The sequence below is a fragment of the Homalodisca vitripennis genome, chromosome 1 (assembly GCF_021130785.1).
Source record: "Homalodisca vitripennis isolate AUS2020 chromosome 1, UT_GWSS_2.1, whole genome shotgun sequence".
In the NCBI taxonomy this organism is placed as follows: domain Eukaryota; kingdom Metazoa; phylum Arthropoda; class Insecta; order Hemiptera; family Cicadellidae; genus Homalodisca; species Homalodisca vitripennis.
The window spans coordinates 75,019,059-75,040,957 of record NC_060207.1 but is presented as its reverse complement, the minus strand read 5'-3'; the positions used below and the strand labels follow the sequence as shown (position 1 = coordinate 75,040,957).

At 31.8% G+C, this 21,899-nt stretch overlaps 1 protein-coding gene across 4 annotated transcripts; it reads right to left on the bottom strand.

Moving 5' to 3' along the window:
- Nucleotides 1-4,893: 4,893 nt before the first annotated feature.
- Nucleotides 4,894-21,899, bottom strand: LOC124373245 (protein phosphatase inhibitor 2-like). 4 transcript variants are annotated; one of them, XM_046831709.1, is made up of 5 exons: nucleotides 21,529-21,899; nucleotides 20,629-20,799; nucleotides 13,871-13,953; nucleotides 9,063-9,187; nucleotides 4,894-5,032 (listed from the first exon to the last, which is right to left on the bottom strand). In XM_046831709.1, exons 2-4 carry the CDS (start codon nucleotides 20,760-20,762, stop codon nucleotides 9,063-9,065), a joined length of 342 nt encoding a protein of 113 aa, XP_046687665.1. In that variant the 5' UTR covers nucleotides 20,763-20,799; nucleotides 21,529-21,899; the 3' UTR covers nucleotides 4,894-5,032. The 4 variants fall into 4 exon arrangements, with proteins under 4 accessions (XP_046687665.1, XP_046687617.1, XP_046687769.1 ...); XM_046831661.1 differs by having other exon boundaries at nucleotides 21,543-21,899; XM_046831813.1 differs by having other exon boundaries at nucleotides 20,629-20,731; nucleotides 21,543-21,899.

Genomic DNA, 21,899 nt, shown 5'->3' with positions numbered 1-21,899 from the left:
TAAATAAAAGGCTAATTTGTTGGGTAAAATATTTACAAAAATGTTGTGTATACCACGCCTCCCATGTCAGATCTCAGATTCATGTCTGTAATAGATTGTCTAAAACTGTAACCTAAAAGAATGTCTAATAAGACAATTCGATCTTTATTACCACTAGTATCATAACATTAAAATCACAAAAAAAAAAAACAACATAGATTTATTTTCCGTCGATCTATACTTGTGCACGTTCAATAATTATTACGATAAATACAAACCGAACACTACAATGTGTTCTGTCACACTTTGTGTAAGAAAACCCAAAATTACACAACCAAAGTAAAGAAATATGTGCTTTGTAAATAATATTTAACTTGAAGTTCATAATTGGTATGTCTATATTTATGTATGTATATATACAGTACTTCCAAGTGAAGAGTTAAGCAATTGAGTATCTTGGCTATCTGACAACGTGATCTAATATGTATATCTTAGCAATTTGTACAATATATTGCAAAAAATAATCCATGATTGCTTACGCTAATACTGTTAGATAAAGCATTTAAAATTATTTGTTCTTTTCCAGATAAGAAAAATAGAAGAAATTCTGCTAAAATAGTACAGTAACAAAAACTCAAAATGGAAAATTTGTTACGAAATTACCTGTTTGAATCTTTTTAATGTAGATAAAAGAATAATTAAGTATATTTTACCGTGTTATATACGTAATATATTTCTTTTTCATTTTATATAAATTCTACAAGGCACAATCATATGCTAAGTAGTTCTTGTAATAATTTAAATAAAATAGTATTAACTATTTTGAATCATTTGGGAACTGTTTTTATAAAACGTGCGTTTGCAGTTACAGCACTGCTCATGGGAACAATTTTAATTTCACTGGTATCCTGAATCTTGTAAAATATTTATTTCTTAAATAAAGAACTAAAACCAATCATAGAATGTTACAGCTGTAACAGTGTTGAGGTATGAGTTCATTAACTAAAACATCTAGTGGTGAAAATATGCAAAAAGAAGCTAAGCGTATATTATGGACGGGGAAGCGTTCTTTAATTGTAATAATAGTTAAACACTTCATATAAGTGTATTTTAACAACATAAAACAATTTGCTGATGTTTTCGTTCACATTTTCAGACAACACTGTAAGTATTCACATAGATTTTGTTTTTTTTTTTTTTTTATTTTATGAAACTGATGATGTGTTAGTTCAGAGTCAGTACTGTAAATGATTTTAATAGATAATTTATACCAGTAATGGAGAATAATGGATAAGTGCAATTTTGGTTTGAAAATGAATGTATGTGCAAAGATATAACACTATTGTTATACTGTCTGCGTTTCTTTCTGTGCAGCAAACAATGTATATGGTTGAGAGTTTTTATAAAATAAACATTATAAAAATGCACACACTGTGTATGGCTACACCATTCATTGTTTTATATTTTTCAAAATATAATACTGAAATATTGGTTTTTAATAAATAATGAATAATATAAAACTGCCAATGTTTTGTATGTTCAATTTAAACTATGTGATGCAACTACTTATATTTTAGTTGTTTATTTTTCGTACACGTCGTCAAACATCCAAGTTGCGCAATTATAAGTAAAATAAGAGTTTAATAAATAAAATTAGCTTTGAGCTATGGACTTATTTTCTGTTTAAGAAATGACCATGCCCCTTTGGGGTTAACTTAGTCGCTGTATACCACAACTGAACAAGTGGAAGTTTTTAATACAATGCTAATATTTAACAATGGAGCACAATATCAGCTGCAATTGAAAGTTAAGTAATTGTAAGTAAGTTAAGTTGTTGGCAGGATTAATATATTAGAGAATTTCAAATTATCGCCACAAATAGAAACCGGAACTAGAACATCCCATTTCCGGTGAGGTAGGTAGGAAACTACAACGCAAAAATGCGCTGAAATCAATTCTTGTCACCGACTTTTAACATTGGTTTTCCACTCTATTTTAAATTCTATGGCCCCGACACATAGTGCACTCATTGAAGCATTGTTGGTCCGAATTTTTTTACTGTGAACCGAATTGCATAAAATTTTGGAATTAGGTTTTATCTTACCCTTAACTTCAAAAGTGAAAATGATTTGAACTCCGCAACCACCCTGGGGGTGGTTGCCACCCCTTCTCGGGAGTGAATTTATTTTTTTCAAAATAACCTCGGATATCGATAGAAGGCCTAATTTTAAGCAAAAAATCATCTATAACGTTTTTTCGAAAAATCCAATACTTTTCAAGTTATTGGCAATTGAAAATTCGCCATTGTTTCATGTTTTTTCATCGGGTTTTTGCAAATATCTCCAAAAATATACGTTTTTAATCGAAAATTATATAAGGAACACAATTGTAGCAGGTAAAACAATGAATAATTTTGTTTTTTATAAAGTATTCTAAGTGCAATATTAAGCTAGATATTAAAAATCAAAGCCGTTTTTTATTTTGTCTGAAATTTAATCGATGTGGTCAATGCCATCTAGCGGCGAGCAGATGCATTTTAGGCATTCTAAAAAAAAGAGTTTTATAGTGCTTGAAATAAGCTTTAAAATGAGCACTATTAAAAGTCTTTTGCACGTAAAATAAGTGAGGCTGTATTGCAAATAAGAGGAGCATCTAATGTTTTTTCTTTTAAATCAATGGGTTTCATAAGTGCCATTTCCACCAAAAATTAAAATTAATCGTATTCCTCCTAGAATCAACTTTATTATGAAGAGTTTAATAGATTGTATCAGTTTGGCTGCTTCAGGACACATATTTTTCAAAAAAGTCACGATAAAAAAAAAAATTTCAAATTTTTAAAAAAAACCACCACTTTTTTCATAATATCTCAAAAATGACGGACACATACGAATAAAAGTGTAGGTATGAAAAAAATGTAGTTTATATTTCTGACAAACAATTTGGATTTTTTTGATTTTTCTTTAAAACAAAAATTGACGGGAAATATGATTGTTTTAAAGAGCGCGTGGCAGCGCAATCACAGCCTCTCTTAACCCCCTTTAAACCCTTCATTTGTTTGAGAGAAAGGTTTTTTACTATATATTGCAATGAAGGATGTTGTAGGTCTCTTAATTAACTTTACAATGGTTTTTTATGAATTGTGATAGCATGAAAATTGAAGGAGTTATGGTCAAAAAACTTATCATATTTTTTTTCTACTTAGTAACTGAAAATTTCGGACTGTGAATATTTGGAGCAATGTGAAAGTACGCAGTAAAATAGAGACCCAAAATTATTGTAATGTGTATATATATACATAATATGGCTCATATATTTTGGAAACGTAGGCATGAATACATACCAACTTTCTTATATGTAGACTATATAACACATTTGAGTAAATTTTGTATAATTTGTAAATATTTTATCCAATAAATGGGCAATTTTTTACTCTAAATTAAATTATTTTTAAATAATATGTGATCATATTTTATTTACTGTTTTAATTTAGGGGTAGTTTTAAAGGGTAGAAAAGCTTAAGAATATGATAATCATTTTCGAGAGCGTGGAATAATATTTAAATAATTTTCATTTTATAAAAAAAAAATTTTTTAACAATTTTTTTATCAAGAGGTAGTTTTCAAGGGTGAAAGGGGGTTAAAAATTTGATAATTATTATAGAAAATATAAAATCTTACTAACTCTATACTTACATCTTTTTATATCATACCAAAGTATTTTTTGTGATTTTTTCAATTTAGGGGTTGTTTGCAAGGGTTGTAAGATGTTCAAGGGGTTGAAAAATGATTTTAATATGAGGTAATTGTGTTATAAAACACTTTAAAATTTCACCACTTACTATTAAACATGTTTTCTAGCGATTAAAAATGGCTCAATGTCGATTTTTCCATTAAGGGGTTGTTTACACCCCTTAAAAATAATAGGCGGAGTTCAGAATCATTTTTCACTTTTGAAGTTAAGGGTAAGAGATGAGCCTAATTCCAAAATTTCATGCAAATCGGTTCACAGTAAAAAAATTCGGAGGTAAGACCGTTTTTTTTCGCTTCAATGACTGCACTAACAGTAGTACCTTTGATTATTAATATAATCAAGGGCACATCACACCTCTAGATGAGTTGACGTTGGTTGTCAGATGGAGTAATGGTACCCGATATAATACCGACAGAAATTATTTTTAAGAACAGTCTAATGGATTGCATGGCATGGATTTTTATGAATACAATTTGGGTTTTCTTCTCTGTCTTCAGTTGATTTATTTTATAAGTAGGTAATAGTAAGTATATGTTGTATCGTTGGAGGTTATGTATAAATTTAACTCTTATTATTTTATGAAGCATTATCAATTTTCTTCTCATATTTTAACACTTAAATGGCTAACAAAGATGACATATTATCCCTCCCTAGTAAGATCATAGAGATCGCCAGGCTCAGAATTGGTTATCAGATTGTTATAGTGGCAGATTTTTACAGTATTTGTTTGCTAATGTGCGCTCTAGTTGGATGTATAAGCAATATATCGTTTGTATAAAACATGTACTTTCGGTAAATATGTGGCTATACGTTAAATATTTAGGCCTAACTCAAAATATTGTATACACTAAGAGAATTAACCCATCCTTTCGGAAAAATATAGGGTCAGAAAATACAAAATTCGTTAATACTATATATAAGGTTTGGTTCTATTATTTGACGTATTAAAAAACGATTACAGATATTAGTAATATAATACAACGGTTATCGCAAGACTACCAGGATCAAGCAACGTAGAGCGTGGCTGCTGCTTGGATGGGTGACCGCTAAGCGATCCTGTCCTTGCAAGCAGCCCGCCTGCCCGGCCATTGGTGGTGGTTCGGAAGTCACCTTTAAGCCGTTGGTCCCCACAATAAGTAGTGTAAGAAAGGAAGGGCTCTTGCCTTAATTTCGCCTGGTAAAATAAGACATCTTTACTTTACCTTTTTACTTTTTATAATATGTATTACTTTTTATAATATCAATTTTCCACTTTCGAGTTCATGTATTGAAATAAAACTTCAATGTATGGCCAATAATCCAGCTGAAAAAGAAAAAGAATATTTAAAACGCTGTTTAAGATCAATTAAAACATTAATTCGCTTAAAACCATTATTTACTTACCATATTTTGTCATTAATTGGTCACTTAGTCTACGGCCATTGTACCCAGCCCACATACAGTCATGTGCAAATTAATCTGAACAAAACCAATTTCAGTTAAAAACAAACCATTTATTAGGCTAGTTACATAAGTTTTCACATTATACATACATTTAATACTTAATGTGGCCTCCTTTTGCTTGTATTGACATTTTAAGTCTTTTTGGCATTGAATCGACCAGTTTCTTGCACATTTCTTGAATTTCAAGGTCATGAAACCAAACCTGAATCAGGGCTGAAATCATCTTTTCTTTAGTTGTGCAGTTCTTTTTTCTTAACCTTTTCTTACAAATGGACCAGAGATTTTCTATTGGATTGACATCAGGCGAGTTTCAAGGCCATTCCAAGCACAAAATACCTTGTTCATCCATGAATTTTTTAACTACCTTGGATGCGTGACAGGGTGCAAGATCTTGTTGAAACACAGGATATTTTACATGATAGTCAGCTTCTAATTTTTTAAGTTCAGGAATCACTCTGCTTTGTAGAATAGGGATATATTTCTCACTGTTCATCATTCCAGATATTGGTACCAAAGGCCCTAAGCCGAAAAAAACAACCCCAAAACATTTTTTTAACTGGGTGTTTTACTGTTGCAAATGTTTCGGTGACACAGGTTCATTATCTGACCTTCTTACATGGGACAACTTCCTACCTTGGACTTCAAAATGACTCTCGTCAGAAAATAAAACCTTCCTCCAATTCTCAACTTTCCTAAATTTGTACTTTTTGGCCCAAGCCAACCGTTTTTCATCATAGCGGCTATTAACAGTTGTTTTTTCCTTGGCCTTCTGGCTTTTCTGTTAACGGTCAAAAGGCGTCTTCTGACTGTTAAGTCATGAATATGAACCCCAGTATCTTCTAAGTCTTTTTTAAGATCAAAACTGTTTTTTTTCAGGGTGAAGTTTACTATTTCTTAACAAAATTACATCATCTTTGGTTGTAGTTTTTCTTTTTCTTCCACAAAACCCTTTTATTTTAGGAGATATTGATCCGGTTACGTTTTTTAACTTAATAATATTATTTACAGAGCCCAAACTAACACCACATTGTTCAGCAATCTGTCTTTGAGTCAAAGAAGTGTGTTCATGCAGAGTTACAATCTTGCTTCTTTTCCTAGGAGTTGTATCCATAATAAACTAATATTGAAAATAACCCCAAGAACTCACCAAAATAATCGGAAGGTTAAAAAATTACGACACAAAGACAGTAATATCACTTAACCATGTGCAAACATAAACATAACCTCAAAAAGTGTTGTAGTGATGTAGAAACAATGAATCACAGGTACAAAAGAAATAACACCATATCTGCAGGTTGGCCAACGCCAAAAATCCAAATTTACCTCTCTGTTCATATTAATTTGCACATGACTGTATTTGTGTTAATAAAAATGTAAATTAGAAACAGAAAAAAATATGGTTACTTTATGACATATCTGGTTGTGTTTTAAATGTATTTAACTATAATGCTCAATTAGGTCTAAAGACAGACGCCTTACTGCTAACGGTTGGACCTACTTTTCATTAGAATCTGATATAAAAGTCTCAGACTATCTAGCGTGATCGTAACTAAGCCCATGATGTGTGCTACGCTATATTTTTTTACGAAATTTAAATTTATGTAATATGTTTTCTTTTATTGTTCATATCGGATGCTATCTTATGCATACCACGTTTCAATGTATAATCTGAATTATATGCCAGATCATTAATATTACAGTAAGGAAAGATTTATGGGCTAGCATTTTTAATACAATAAAGTCAAAGCTAAACACTAGATTCTGATGGTCAGCTATCGAGTGGACTGATTAGTGAGCAATTGCGTATTTCTTACGGAACCATTCAAACCGTCATTACAACAAATCTGCAAAGAGTTTGTATTAAGATTGTCGACCGATAAACAAAAAACGAATCGTGTAAAAATTTCCATAAGTAATTCTGCACAGTGATCAACGAACATTATATCGGTATCCTGGATTCCAGAGACGAAACATGCCGTGTCCAATACGATCTGGAGACGAAACGCTAAAGTTTAGAATGGTACACAAACCGTCTTCTTACTCAAAGAGCTACATAACATAAGAAGCATGAATGAAAATCATGTTTCTGATCTTTTTTGTCACCATGGCGTCATCCACAAGGAATGTTTTACCACATTGGACAAACCGTAAATGCACATTATAATGTGGCCATATATATTGCCACATCATATTTTGGGGAAATGGGCAAAGTTGTAACAGTGACTAAAAAGTTTACTTCTATTTTCTAGAAAGGTGCTCCGAGTCCCATCCCTCCATCTTTATGCTACAAAAACCAAACAGAGTATATCCATTCTTTTAGTTCACCCTTTATATATATATATATATATATATATATATATATATATATATATATATATATATATATATATTTGGGCCAATTTTATCACTAAGTAATGCATCATACCATAAATCACATTGACAACTAAATTAGTTGGAATTTTAATAGTAATTAATATTTTAATCGCTGGTTTCCTCATTCAGAAAAATTACTACGTATCCTATTCTAGATATTTATGTAATTAATTTAAATATAAATTAAATAAAGAAAGTTTGGAATACATTTATGGTAGCCTAGAAATAAATCCTTTCCTGGTCAAGTTGATGGAAAAGTTCGAAAATGGAAAATAGGCAGACAGGGAGGAACTATAGTGTCATTTTGACAGTAACAAATTTAAACTGCCTTGAATGTATATGTGGTATTATGGTGTGTGTGTCTCTCTCTCTCTCTCTCTCTCTCTCTCTCTCTCTCCTCTCTCTCTCTCTCTCTCTCTCTCTCTCTCTCTCATTTCTTAATTTTTTGATATGGCACCTTAGTTAGAGTAGAGTACATGTAGAATATATTTCATGGAGCAGCAGAACAAGATGGAATCCACAAATTGTGATTGATATAAACCACCACAAACCTCAGACGTAGTGTTGAACGTTTTAAAATTTGTCAAAGTTGTAGGTTTATTGGAATAACATAGGTAAGTCTCTTAAGGAAATTTTTTTTAGAATAAGTCGTTTCGTTGTCTTAATTAAACGACTATTACACAAAATGGGCACGTTCTCCTAAAAATAACATACTCTAGAATCACTAAACGTTATTTGTCCATAAAAAGTTTCATCTCTATTCCTATTACAATACATGTAACAAAATATGAGCTATTAAAAAGTAAAACGCAATACTATTTTAAAATAAACATAAACCAACATAAAAACGTATAATAGTGTTCATAATAAAATTCAGAAACTAAAAACTAAAAATAACGATATAATTTTGAGAGAAAAAGGTTTATTGAAGGTGATAACACACAAGTTTTGAAGGGTACACAAAAATTTAGCTCCATTAAAATTTAGTAATTGAATAACAAACAAAAACATTAAACGGATTTTGAAGGTAGAACGCCATTACGTTGGTTTATTTTTGAAAAATATAGTTTTCTTAAAACATGGTCACCGATAATTGCTGCCATTAAGTTACGGGTACTTTGCTGGCAAGGCAGATTAAATACCAATGTATTTATGATGAATATTTTCATAGAGTACTGTATCTTATACACATAAACTCGTAGTATTATGACAATCAAACGATTTATACAGTGTACCTATCAATATTACATTATCGTTATTGTCAATATGCAAGTACTATACCGCATGACAGTTTTTGATAGGACTATAATAAGGAAAATGTGTCTATATAACGTAGAACTTTGGGATTGTTCTTATTGCTTAATTGTTTGTTAAAAGTTTGTGCCACCTTTAAAAATTGTGCGGAATTCTTTTTAATTCTGTTGTATTACCAATATTTTTACAGAGTTTAGTATACGGTTTATTTTAACTTAAACATTACATTAATAAATCAAAATCATTGTGTCAAAATTTCTTACCTATTTGGTAGGTTCATTGTCACTGTTTTCGTCATCCGCATCTTCTAGTTCTGCCAGTTTCTTTTTGGCCTCAATAAATTCATTGTAATGTTCCTTTCTTTTCTTCTGAAATGATTCTCTCTTTTCTGGGTACATAAGTATGAAGTGTTATTGTTTCTCATATTTTATGTATATTCTAATAATTTATTCAAAACATAAAATAATACTGTAAGTACAAATAATTAAAGTATTTATTGTTTTTCTAAACGAAAATAGCCGTAAGCAGGTCCTTCATTACAATGCTATATCGTAATAATTGTATGATAAAATACTTACACATCATACAACGTATTTGTGAAAAGTGAGGAAGTTAATATGTGGATGACTAATAACGAGGGCGTCCTACCCATTCCCACAATCCGTCGAGTCAGTGTTACCTAGTGAGTATACTATTCGAAACATAGTGTTCAATACAACCACGAGCCTCAAACTTTAATACTTGGATAAAATTAGGTTTTAAGGCAAGAACCAACTGTATTGTGTAGGCTGACATGCGGGATCAGCATTGATCAGCCAATACAAGTCACACGATGTTATAACTCATACGCAACTTTCATATTCATTGTGATATTTTTCTGAACTAATATAGAAAACGTACATTACCAACGATATGGGTAAGATGATCAATTTAAAAAATAAAAGGTAAAATTAGATGAAAAACGAGATTAAAGTTATAAACTCTGAAAACAACTCTTCAATTAGGTGGCAATAATGTTTTACATCGTAAGAAAGAATGTTATACTAGGTGAATGTGAATTGCGGTAATAATCAGAGGATTTAGGCCTACATAATGTGTTACGGATAACACCTTCCGTGTATATAATGCGCATTTTAAAGAGATTCAACACAAGAAAAGTATAACCTTTTATTTCTTAACTAAACAAAATTAGCATAGTGTTAGTAAGAACAAATCATAAAAACTAGCTCTATGTAATTATTTATGTATAGGCCTACTACTAATGTGCGAGATACAAATTATGTTATTGAAGCAATATAAATCTTGTAAACTTAACTAAACAAAATTAGCATAGTGTTAGTAAGAACAAATCATAAAAACTAGCTCTATGCAATTATTTATGTATACTACTAATGTGCGAGATACAAATTATGTTATTGAAGCAATATAAATCTTGTAAACTTAATTTGTATTGTAACATTGCACACATTTACTAACATAACTTTACTACTATTATTTTTTCTATAGACTTTTTTTATTCTCAGAGAAATTTCACCAGAAGCCAGACAATAATTTATAAAATCCTTCAATCCTTCCGTTGCGTACCTTAGGACATTTGGTCCAGATAAGTCCATTGAATTCTCGTTTGAATTCTGGGTCAGGCACTTAGAACATCTATTCAACAGTTCAACTGAAGCAAGTCTTTGATACACAGGTGCAATGTGTTTTAGTACAGTGTCTGTTATAGGAGTTTTCAAATTTTCTTTATGAGGTCCTGGTGTCTCGCCATTTGCCAACGCTCTATTATAAAAACACCAACTGTTAGTACCTGTGGGACACTTGTAATGTCTGGGCTTTTCATCTGTTGAAACACAATGATGTAGTGTTGCAAGGATACTGCTTTTCATTCCATTTACATTATCTTTATTTTTTTAAATAGCGTTTTTGTAGTATTTTTGAAGCTTTATTATGGTCGCATCTTTCAAACTTCCATAGCTGATTCCCCCCAAAGTAATTTTTTTTCCCTACAATCTTTCACTACTTTTCTCAAAACAGTTCCTAATCTTTTGGAGACATGATTTATACATTCTTCTTTATTTATGGCCATAAACGTTCAAATTTTGAATGTGTTGCCAAGCTTTAGAGTCACCGTCAGAGAGAATAGTAGTATATCTGAAATTATAGTCATTAGATCTTTTCCAAAGTCTTTCTGCTACTTCAACCTCCATTGCTGGTCAAGATCCTTTGTAGTTTATACTGCATTCAGATTTGTGGCCTGAGAACCAAATGTCAAATTCTGGGGAATTTTTGCCAAGATCCGATTCCGCTAACCGCGCATGAATGGCAGTACTTTGATAAAACACAGTAATCTATAACTAAACCTGTGTGTAATTCTATTACACAACCAACACCATAATTTGAGGTGTGGCCTCTCTTGTGCCATGTGCCATCAAATGATACTGCTATGTCTATAGGCCCATCGTAGTCGTTAGGCCTATTACAATTTTCCAGTTCAGCGTATATTTGTCGTACTCGGGCTCTTGCAGTGGCCAGATTTATTTGACCAGCTTCTATTGTTGATTTTGACAAAGTTTTTGCAATTTTACTAAATGTATTATTGCTCATAATTTCCAAATTTTGCACTATACATAGTTTCTCCATTGCACTGTATCCTTCTACCAGTTACCATTCTAGAATTGACGTCAAAAGAATTATTATCATCAATTTTCTTAGATGTATAAGAATTGGAGACTATATTACATGAACTACACTCCACTTCAACTTTACTGGCTAGTCCAAATCTACACGAGATTTTTGATGATAGGGTTAGTTCTTTGCATTTAGGACAGGCTATATTCCCAATCAGGCTATTTATACAACCAAAATCAATAATACCGTACTGCAAGCTTTCACGGTTCATTTCAATATCATTTTCTACTAGGCCTACATTTAGTGATTTTTCTAAATCAGACAGTCTAGTTTTAAAATCACTATCCTCATTAGGCCTAGAGTGCTGCAAATCACAGTTACTAGATGTGCTTGGTTGTTGAGTTAGGCCTAACCCGGAACCAATCGGTTCTTCGGGTTTCAAATTTGACGATTCTCCTGAACATTCAGGACTGTTTGTGGCATGATTTTGTAGGCCTAGGTTTGTTAACCATCTTGCAATAGCGGCTAGGCGTGCCTTATTCTTTTTACTAAATGTTTTAGAGACTCTTGAGTCAACAGTTTTCCTTTTAGTAGCAGGCATAATTTTTACCTAACCTATAACATTCAAATATAGTTCAAAGTTTACCTATACAAGGGTAATATCCATCCAGATTCAGTTTTATACTAAATATAAAACATAAAAGCACAATAAACACAGCACTGGTTACACTTGAACAAAACAATCACAGTAATACAACTGATAAATCAAATGAGTTCATACTGATTTTGTTTAGTTTCTATTACCTGCTACTTCAGTTCAATGTTTATTTACTGTAACCAGGTTGACCAACATAACAAAACCAAATGTATAATCACTCTCTAGTGTTGTTATACATATATTTATGTACATAAAATATCATTTGTATGTGAAACAATCATGTTGCATTACTTGTTCTCGAAAATGGCAGCGAACAAACACTTGCAGCACTTACTTGATTTATAAAAATCTAGCACATATAATAATAGATATGGTACATGTTACATATCAAAATGTTCAGGAAAAACCATAAAATAAAAAATCAAAATAAAATTTTTTTACATTTTTTTATAAGTTTTTCTATTTTCTAGGTGGAGTTCCCCCTTAAATGGTAGTTGTTAGCGTAACACGTTTCATTCAATTTATAAATATTATTAGTTCATTATTATTGAGGAAGATAAAATTATAACGATTGTAACACTCTGATCTCAATGTGAAGTAAACACACCTCATAAGCTTAGCCGATTCGAGCGCTGAGGCCATATATTTTGATAAATATTGTGTCCATATTATTGTTTTTAACATCTTTTTACAGTGTTCACTATCTGTTCGATGTGGTAACCATGTGCTACTCTGTAATTGGCTTTTATTTAAAGGAGTTCTTTGGTGGTACCAACGAACTATACTACTGGAACGCGCACTGCCCATAAGCAGCATGTTGTGTTTTCCGGTCGCACACAGCTGTGCGTTACTGGTGTATCCATGGATTTGCAGGCGCTTAAAGTGGGCAAGAACTCACCAAGTTCTGTACTCCATGCCAATGATGCTGATCTTAGAACACATTAACTTTTTATTGATTTTAAATCTAAGGGTAAATTAAGTAGATCAAGTGATGATGTACGGTATTGAAAATTGTAAAATATTATTATTTACTCTAGTTATCTCAAACAAATGCGACCACTTCTAAATTGACAGGAAGCCACGAGTTACTTTGAATTAAAACTGTGACTAAACTATTTTTTTTTTAAATAATATCTCATCACATCGAAAAAACAAAAACTTTTGACATTAAAAAAGAAACCAACTTAGAAATAAGGCAAAAATATTGGTCAAAATAATTTTATTTTCTAACACGTAGATTAAGTGTGTCATGTTTGTAAATTTTTTTGTAGTTTATTTTGAAATAAAATACTGTCAATAAAAAGTTGTTTTTTTTTCATCTGGGTAATATTTTAATGCCTGTAATATTTGTTTCCGACTTTGTAAGAAAAATAAAAGTCAAAATCTCAGTTATTTTGATATTGCACAAAAATCAGTTTTTTTAACAGAAAATAAAAATCCACGGTAAAAAGCAGCTACTAACATTTGTAATAATAAATAAATTGTAGTATCTAACAATTGTATTAAGTCTACAAGGCGTTTTAAAGTGATATTAGATCATTACTATAATGCCTGCCATATGGGCGGAGTTAGTTCTTGCCCATTTCCAGCGCCTGCAGACTCGGAACGCAGCCCAGGATTTCGGCTCGGTTTCTCCGGCCCAGAGCGCGTTCCATTATTATAATTCGTTGGGTGGTACTTGATATACTCATAACATAATTAACGGTGCAATGGGTGATCTTTACATTACTGGTTAGGTAGAAGGACTTCTTAACATTTACCGTATATTAAATAATAAAAACTCACTTTTTTCTTCCTCCGATTCCTCCTCCTCCTCCTCCTCTTCTTCTTCAGAGATACTGGACCAGGACACATTAGCTTCTTCAAGACTAAAATAAATAAACAAAATTAATTATAAACGTTTTATTGGTGACTGTAATGTAACGTAGTATGTGTAATAAATGATCTAATGCACAACAGACTTCGTGTTCGCCCAACAGCAGACAACGTCGTGGCCTGGCAAGCTACTCCTGATGGACAGATGTTTACCATTTTCAATTTCAGTGTAGAGGTGGTGGATGTGGCGTTTCACACCACACTTCAACCCTCTGAACCCATTCGAAAGTTATCGTGTATCCAGACACACACACACAAAGGCAGAAATCTGCAGAAGTCATCAACTGGTAAGAGAGACTCTGCTAAACGCTCAACCAATCAAAATGTGTAACCTGTTTCAAACATATAAACATATTTTAAGAGTAGAATCCTAAATGTAACAATTAATAGTTTTACTGTAACATTTATCTGTACATATTCTATATACAAGTAGACAAACATAGTAATACAACTTAAGTTACAACAATAAAACTAACACAACTACTAATAAGTTACAATACAACTTTTTTGTGGTCTACAAATCACACAAATAAATAAAACTGCATTATCCAATGACTGATTTTCAAGTGCCATTTGTTTAAATGCACTATTTTAGGCATATGCAAACACTTGTATAAGTAGGTATATAAGCGTTTGAAATCTTAGGCAGTAAATTTCATACTATCACACTATTGTTCAATTTGGGTTATATTATAAATTTAAATGCCCCTAGGTGTCTTCGAAAAGTTAGTTTAAAATGTATAAAATATTTTCGATCCATATTCTGTACATTTTTCATTAATAATCTCAAGTCAGAATAAAACAGAGAAAACAGCTCCTTACCATTTAGCTTATTATGAAAATTACACTGCGCGTAAACTAAAATGTTCAAGCTTTCTATGAAAACAACAAATCCAACAAAGACATTTCGTCACATGTACTGATAATTTACTGAAAAATATAATGATTAACATCGCAGTATACTACGTTTATTTAATTTGTTTAATCTGAGTTTTTGTCGTTGTCAACATGTTTATTCATATGACTAATGTAACTAGATTTACTTTTTGACCGAGTAATGTAAAGGTAGAGTTTCTCATCAAACCCTCTAGGTCAATTTTTTATTCACTTATGGTGCATACAGACAGCCAGAAAATAAATCGGATTTAGTTAATCAGTAACTGGTGGGAGAGGCTTCGCTCAGCGAATAAGAAAAAACCACAAATAAAATAATTTTAGGCGTAGAGCCATTGCTCTTAGATGGCAAGAATTTTAGAGACGAGGTGGTTAGGTTTGATTATGGCCATTAAATTTCTAATAGCTTCACTTGTGCTCTGGTCTGGTTTCTCTATGGTAAACACGAACAGGGGTATCAAGAAACACGAAAATCAAATGACGTTCATCACAGTCAGGACCAGAGGCCAAGACTGCACCAAGAAGTATTCAAATCCCGTCACCAAAAACTACACAAATTTCACAGATAGAATGGTACTGAGGTCTATAATATCATATCCAAACAAGAATTAAAGACTATCCCTAGTTCGGCTATTAAGCTTATTCCTAGTTTGAAGCCAAATAAAATGATCTGAAGCTTATAATTACAAGAAATAATAAATAGAGTAGATAAATTAGTTGATGCGCTAATTTGAGAGCATTGATTAGAAATAAGAGCCGGCTATAGTAAAATGATCTTAAATTTCCCCCCATAACAACAATGTTAAACCGCATGCAGTTTTACAACCTGACTTCGTAGTGTTATGGGAGATACCTTATTTGAAATATATATAGTTAATGAGATTTTTGCACTTTTTTTTAAATTTTTTAACAACAAAGTTTGAGTCTTTTTCAGATTAACCTATAAAAATATCGAAAAAACGTAAGTGCTTGGATAAGCAATAATTCGCACTTTTATAAATATCCTAACAGTGGTATTTGATAAATTTATTTTTGTACACTAAAATGTAATAGTACATGCAAAAATATGTGATTCATGCAATATTAATATTATATAAATGCTAAAATTTGTGAAGGTGCAGTTGGATGTTTGATACTTAATCACAAAAAGTCAGTATGACATTTTATTACGAAATGTAACATGTGCACTTAGGTATAAAAATTATATATATATATATATATATATATATTATATATATATATATATATATATATATATATATATATATATATATATTTTTATATATATATATTATATATATATATATAGTATATATATACATATATACTAGCTGTTACCCGCGACTTCGCACGCAGTTTTTAGAACCGAAGTTCTTATAAAAAGCAATGATGATGTAATATGATGGGAGTCCTACAAACATTTTAAAACGTAAGTAGGCATACATCAGGTAGATATTATTTAAGTTCGTGGACAATAGTATCAGAGTTTAAGTTAATTATTCCTCACGCATGATATATAATTATTAAGTTATATCATGCTTGGCACGTTTAGGAGCATTTCTGGTTCTAATTAATTATATACATAACGTCACAGCTGAATCTGCCTTGTAATCTCGATCAAGAAAACACAAATCTCGGATCACACAGGTCTCGGAATCTTACTTTGGTCAAAAAGCGTATATTTCTAGTCCTTGTCGTATATTTCAGGTCTAAGATATTTCCAGTACCATAGTAGAGTTTGCCTTGTTGTTCTGACGAAGAGAGAGAAAATGTATATATATATATATATATATATATATATATATATATATATATATATATACTTTTTTTTTCCTTTGGGATATTGGGGTGGATTCCTAGATCCTCACACGTCAACCTGAGCTTATTGTATGCCCCTTTGATGTTAGAGGGGTAAGCCTATCTTCGTGCCCTTAATTAGGCTAAGAAGCTTTTCCCCGATACTAGCATCTGGTTCGTCGCCTGGTTGTTTATCACCGAAAAGAGCCCTTCTCCTTGCTCCCAGTCTCTCACAGTCCAGTATTATGTGTTTTGCAGTCTCTTCAGACTTATTGCAGAGTCTACACTCCGAGTCCTCATTTCGTAAACCTAGAGTGTTTAGGTGTTTCCTGAAGTGGCCGTGTCCAGTGATCAAGGCAATCACTTGCTTAACCCGATCCCTCCCCAGCCCCATCAGCCATCTGGTGAATCCGGAGCTAGAATCGGCAAGCAGTCTTTTGCCGAGTGCTTGTCCTTGGTGACTCTGCCACCGCAAGCGGTGTGTCTTCCTGGACCAATATATACTTACATAGGACCGAGATGCTTACTTCGGTTAAAAAGTGCCTACTTAAGACCGTTTAAATTCACTTACCTACTATATCACAGGTTAGCTTGCCATATTGCCTCGATTAAAATACTACGTTCGATTATCTAGTACTCGGAAATCTATTTTGCTAAAAATCGTGTTGGCATAGTTGAGTTTGCTAGGACTGAAAAGCCTATTACGACCTAGGGGGAAGTCCTACCTACTTCTTATGTACTTCCGGTATAAGGGGGAAATCCTTATTAAGGTTATGCAACATTCCAAAATAATCGTTAAAGTTTTCCGTTACACTTGTTTTTTGGACTGTAGCCAGAGAAAGAATGAATCGTTAAGGTATGTTAGTATGCATTTCTCTGTTTTTCCGTAAGCCATTGTTAAAATGTGATATCATAATGTCAAGGAAGCCCACCAGTTCAAAGTAACTTTTTAAAAAAAATTCATAACTTTGTTCATAAAGGTTAATTTTATAACAGTATTTAATGCATTAGATGATTTTAATTCGTCACTGGCGCAATCTGGAGTAAAATTTATATATTCATTTTTTATTTACTATCTGCATTACACTACCGATCAAGCACTGTTTACTTATTATTGATAAAATTCAAACGTAAACAGATGTTTCAGAAAGTTTGTCGAACTATAGCTGTCAACAGGTGTTAAAATACGTTTAGTTCTTATCATAACATTCGAATGTAAACAAACTAATTTTTCAATTTGAATTCGACTTTATTTGGGGAAATGAATGTGTTATAGGTTGTAAAAAGCACTCTAAATGTTAATTCAGACCAAAAGCTATACCTGTTCCAAATTTCAGCACAATCCGTAGAGCAGTTTCAGCGTGATTCGAGGACAAACCTCCAAACATCCAAATATCCAAACTTTCGCATTTATAGTATTAGTGGGATATATATATATATATATATATATATATATATATATATATATATATATATATATAAATTGTCGATATATATACATATATCTAATTCCGAAATACCTCCCACAGTAATCAAAAGCAAACGTACTTACTGTAAAATTGGGCAGTGCATTTGACAACTAATCAAGTTCACAGAACGCAATGCGCATGCATTCCCAGTATTAGATTTATGAAATTTGTGAAAAGAAAAATATGGTTTTTATAGTGACAATTAAACAGAAGTGTGTACTAGAATTATATAAATGTTCTTCTAAATGGCAGCAAAATCGGTAAACCAATTACTTCATTCAGGACTTTTACGCAATTAAACAATTTTTTAATGTGTGCTGAATGTACTCGAAATGGTTTCCTTGTTTCCAAGTACATTTCGAGAACAAGGAAACAAGGAATGTACTCGAACAAGGAACAAGGAAACAAGGAAAGGAAAAGGTTTCCTTTGACAGTTAGGCGGCCGAAGGGACTGGGGACTAACACGATTGAACAAACCACTCATTCTTATCTATAATTTGATGGGAAATAAGCTCAGTGAGCCCATAAACACTACAGAATTATAATGTAATCACAAACCATTATATCAGACATTAAATGCAATTTTTATAACAGAAAATCGTCGAGGGCACTTTTTCACTTATCGTGCGATACTAATTAGGTATACTAGTATAAAATTGATATAATTCCCTAACTGAACTGAGAAAATAGAATACTCAAGCGAAAAGGGTTTGAAAGTAAGATCATACTACAATGCACTGTATCAGGTTTACAGATGTTTATACCTTCTAAGAGAGTATTTGTCTTCTGCTAATGTGTGCTACTACATAAAAACCTCAACGGAAAGGTTTAAAACTATTACTTCATTGTAATTGCCTTATTGTACATCATTTCCTTCAGTATTAAATTTTCTACAAGTTTCTCTGTAAAAATATATGTTTTTATTACCTAATTAACAAATTACGTACCTACGTTAAATATAAAAACATAGTTTTTCTTATGCTCTTTTTTGTGTTTTACATGGCACACCTTAAACAATAAGGGAGATGCAGTTATGGAACAGACTTTATTCAATTTATCATGTCAAAAACTATTAGAAAAACTGCATTCATCTCTAAATCCCTTTTCTCAAACTCCCAGCAAATGATCATTTAACCCCAGCTACTAAATGATGGGTGAAATGTTTTGTTGGCCGTTATTCAGTAACAAAGCATTTCAGGACCTATGTTTATATGAACCTTTTCATTATTTTTTATAGTACAATAAGCTCAGTAGTGCCGGTAACACTACCCTGGTCACTCTGTATACTCGTACATACGTAGGACTGAGATGTCTGATGTGGTCAAAAGGTTTAGCTGTGATTGTCAACAACTGTTTAGAGTAAGTCATATTTGAATTATGAAACATTGATGATACTACAATGTTTTCTGAATTAAAAAATATTTAAGGTAACTTTTCTAATCTTTCTCTTCATATAAACCATTCTCGGACCTCAACGAATATTTCAAAAAAAGAATTACCCGAATTAGTCCATCCGTTCCCGAGATTAGTGCTTGCATCAACACAACACATTTAGCAATACATTTTTCTATGGTAGATTTCAAATCATTTTATTCAACGAATTGAATTGAATTCCTGAATTTCCCGTTATTTTAACACGGTACGTTGACGATGACGAGAGATTTTGTTATTTACAACTAACCATGATTAAATAAAGTTATCTATACAAAGCATTCACAAAACATATATCCCACATCGGTTGTATGCTTTTACTACATGGAAATCTTTAATTTACTAATGGAGACTTTGAGCTTACGAATATAATACTTACACTTTCACATCCCATGGATGTATTACAGACTGTACTTAATTGCAGAACGTTCTAGCTCTCTGTTTACAGTCTTTTAAATACAAATAGTCTTATTAATAGACATTTTTTAATCATATATAAACAACTGAATTGTTTGTGCGGGTGTTGAACAGGATGTGTGACTGTCCAAACGGCTTTTTGCGAAATGAACTATACCGAGAAAATATATGCCCATGATTGGGGATGATTTAAAGCCACTCTAACTCCAATAAAGTGTCATACGCTATCTCTTGTATGTGAGTCATCCAGCTCATTGCAAAGTCTTGAGTAACTTAAATTAAAAATCAACAGATTCAAACGTGATTATAACGTGTTATAATATGTAACGTTTTATATTATTCTATTTTTTTTAAATTTTGTAATTAACATAAAATATAATACGGTAATAAATTTATGATTCTTTAAAAATTTTAAAAATTGTTCGTTGGTAATCTTTTGAAGTAAAGATTTTAAATCACTAATACAAATATTGATTAAAATCTAACTACTTTTATGGTAAAAAACATTGAAAATGAATTAAGGTAACTTTACCGACGATATTTTACAAAATTTGTTTATACTATAAGGACAAAATTAGCACAAGATCTAAGTTCCATTGCACAAACCAATACTACATTTAAAATAGTTAATTAAACAAGTGAAACAATTACAAATCTCACCGTTTTGCTAACGTTTCTGCGTCAACACCCTTGCCGTCTGCGGAAGAAGGCCTTTCAAATGGGGTTGGAACTTCATTGATTTTCATATTGCCGTAATCCTTTCCTGCTGGATGCAGTGTAGCAATAATATTCATTTCATCCCATTTTATACTTTTTTTCTGTTTAACTTCACTGAAATATTCATGATTAAACTCTACAACTGACCTGTAGTTTAAGTTGAATTGTAAATAAAATTTGAAAAATGTATATGCTTAAACAAACATTTAGTTAATTAAAAGACATAAACATATTTGTATTAGCTCATAAACGAGCCTATAATGTGACTGATTTAAAACCCTTGCATCAGGCTTCGCAAGAGTGATAGAGTGTACCCTTAAGAGGTCCTTGCTACTAAAGCAGTAAGTTTAGTATCAAAGTTGTGTACGTCGAAAAGAAGGTATTATTCACATAACAGGAAAGCTATAGAATAGCCTCAACTTCTCAGTTGGCTGATCGTTTGGATTGGAGGTCCTTTAACGAAGACACTCCATGTAAGATCAGAGTGTCAATGACACGAGATAAATGCGCTCCCCGAACTCCAGTGGCTATTGTTATCTAGATAAATTATTTTATTTCCTCGGACAACAATGGCGGCGACTCTCTAAAGACTGCCCCATCGACAGAGTGAGGGAGATAAAGGGAGTATTCCTAGATGTTCTAAAGTTTCCAAGAATATAGAGGATGCAAGTTTGAAGAACAAATATTTTTAATTTGATATTTTTCTGTGCTGAAAGCTTTGCAAGTAATTAATTATCTTGTAATGGCCAAAACTGTTAAAAACGCAAAACTTAAATACAGCCAGATAAATTTTAATTTGAATAGTTTATAATTTAAAACATTCAACATTCTGTCATTACTTACAAAACACACTTTACCTTCTAGAGGTGCTTGCTTGGTTCGATGGGTGCCTCAATATTCCTTTGGGTAATGATTCTTTCTTATTTTTGTTATTATTTTCATCTTTCTTTTCTTCCATGTTTGATATAAGTTAGTGAAGTTGTTTGTTCATAACCTATATTGGATGTATGGTTAATGATGTGTGTACATAACATAAAACACTATGCAGTTTGATTTTAAATGGAATAATATTTTAGAATGTTTTATTTGAAATGTTTATATTAGTAAAACATGTCATAGAAAATCAACAATAATTTTTATGTAATCTGTATTATTTGTGTTTCTGTTATTGTGGTTATGGTATTGACATTTTTACATTCCTTGCAAATATTTAA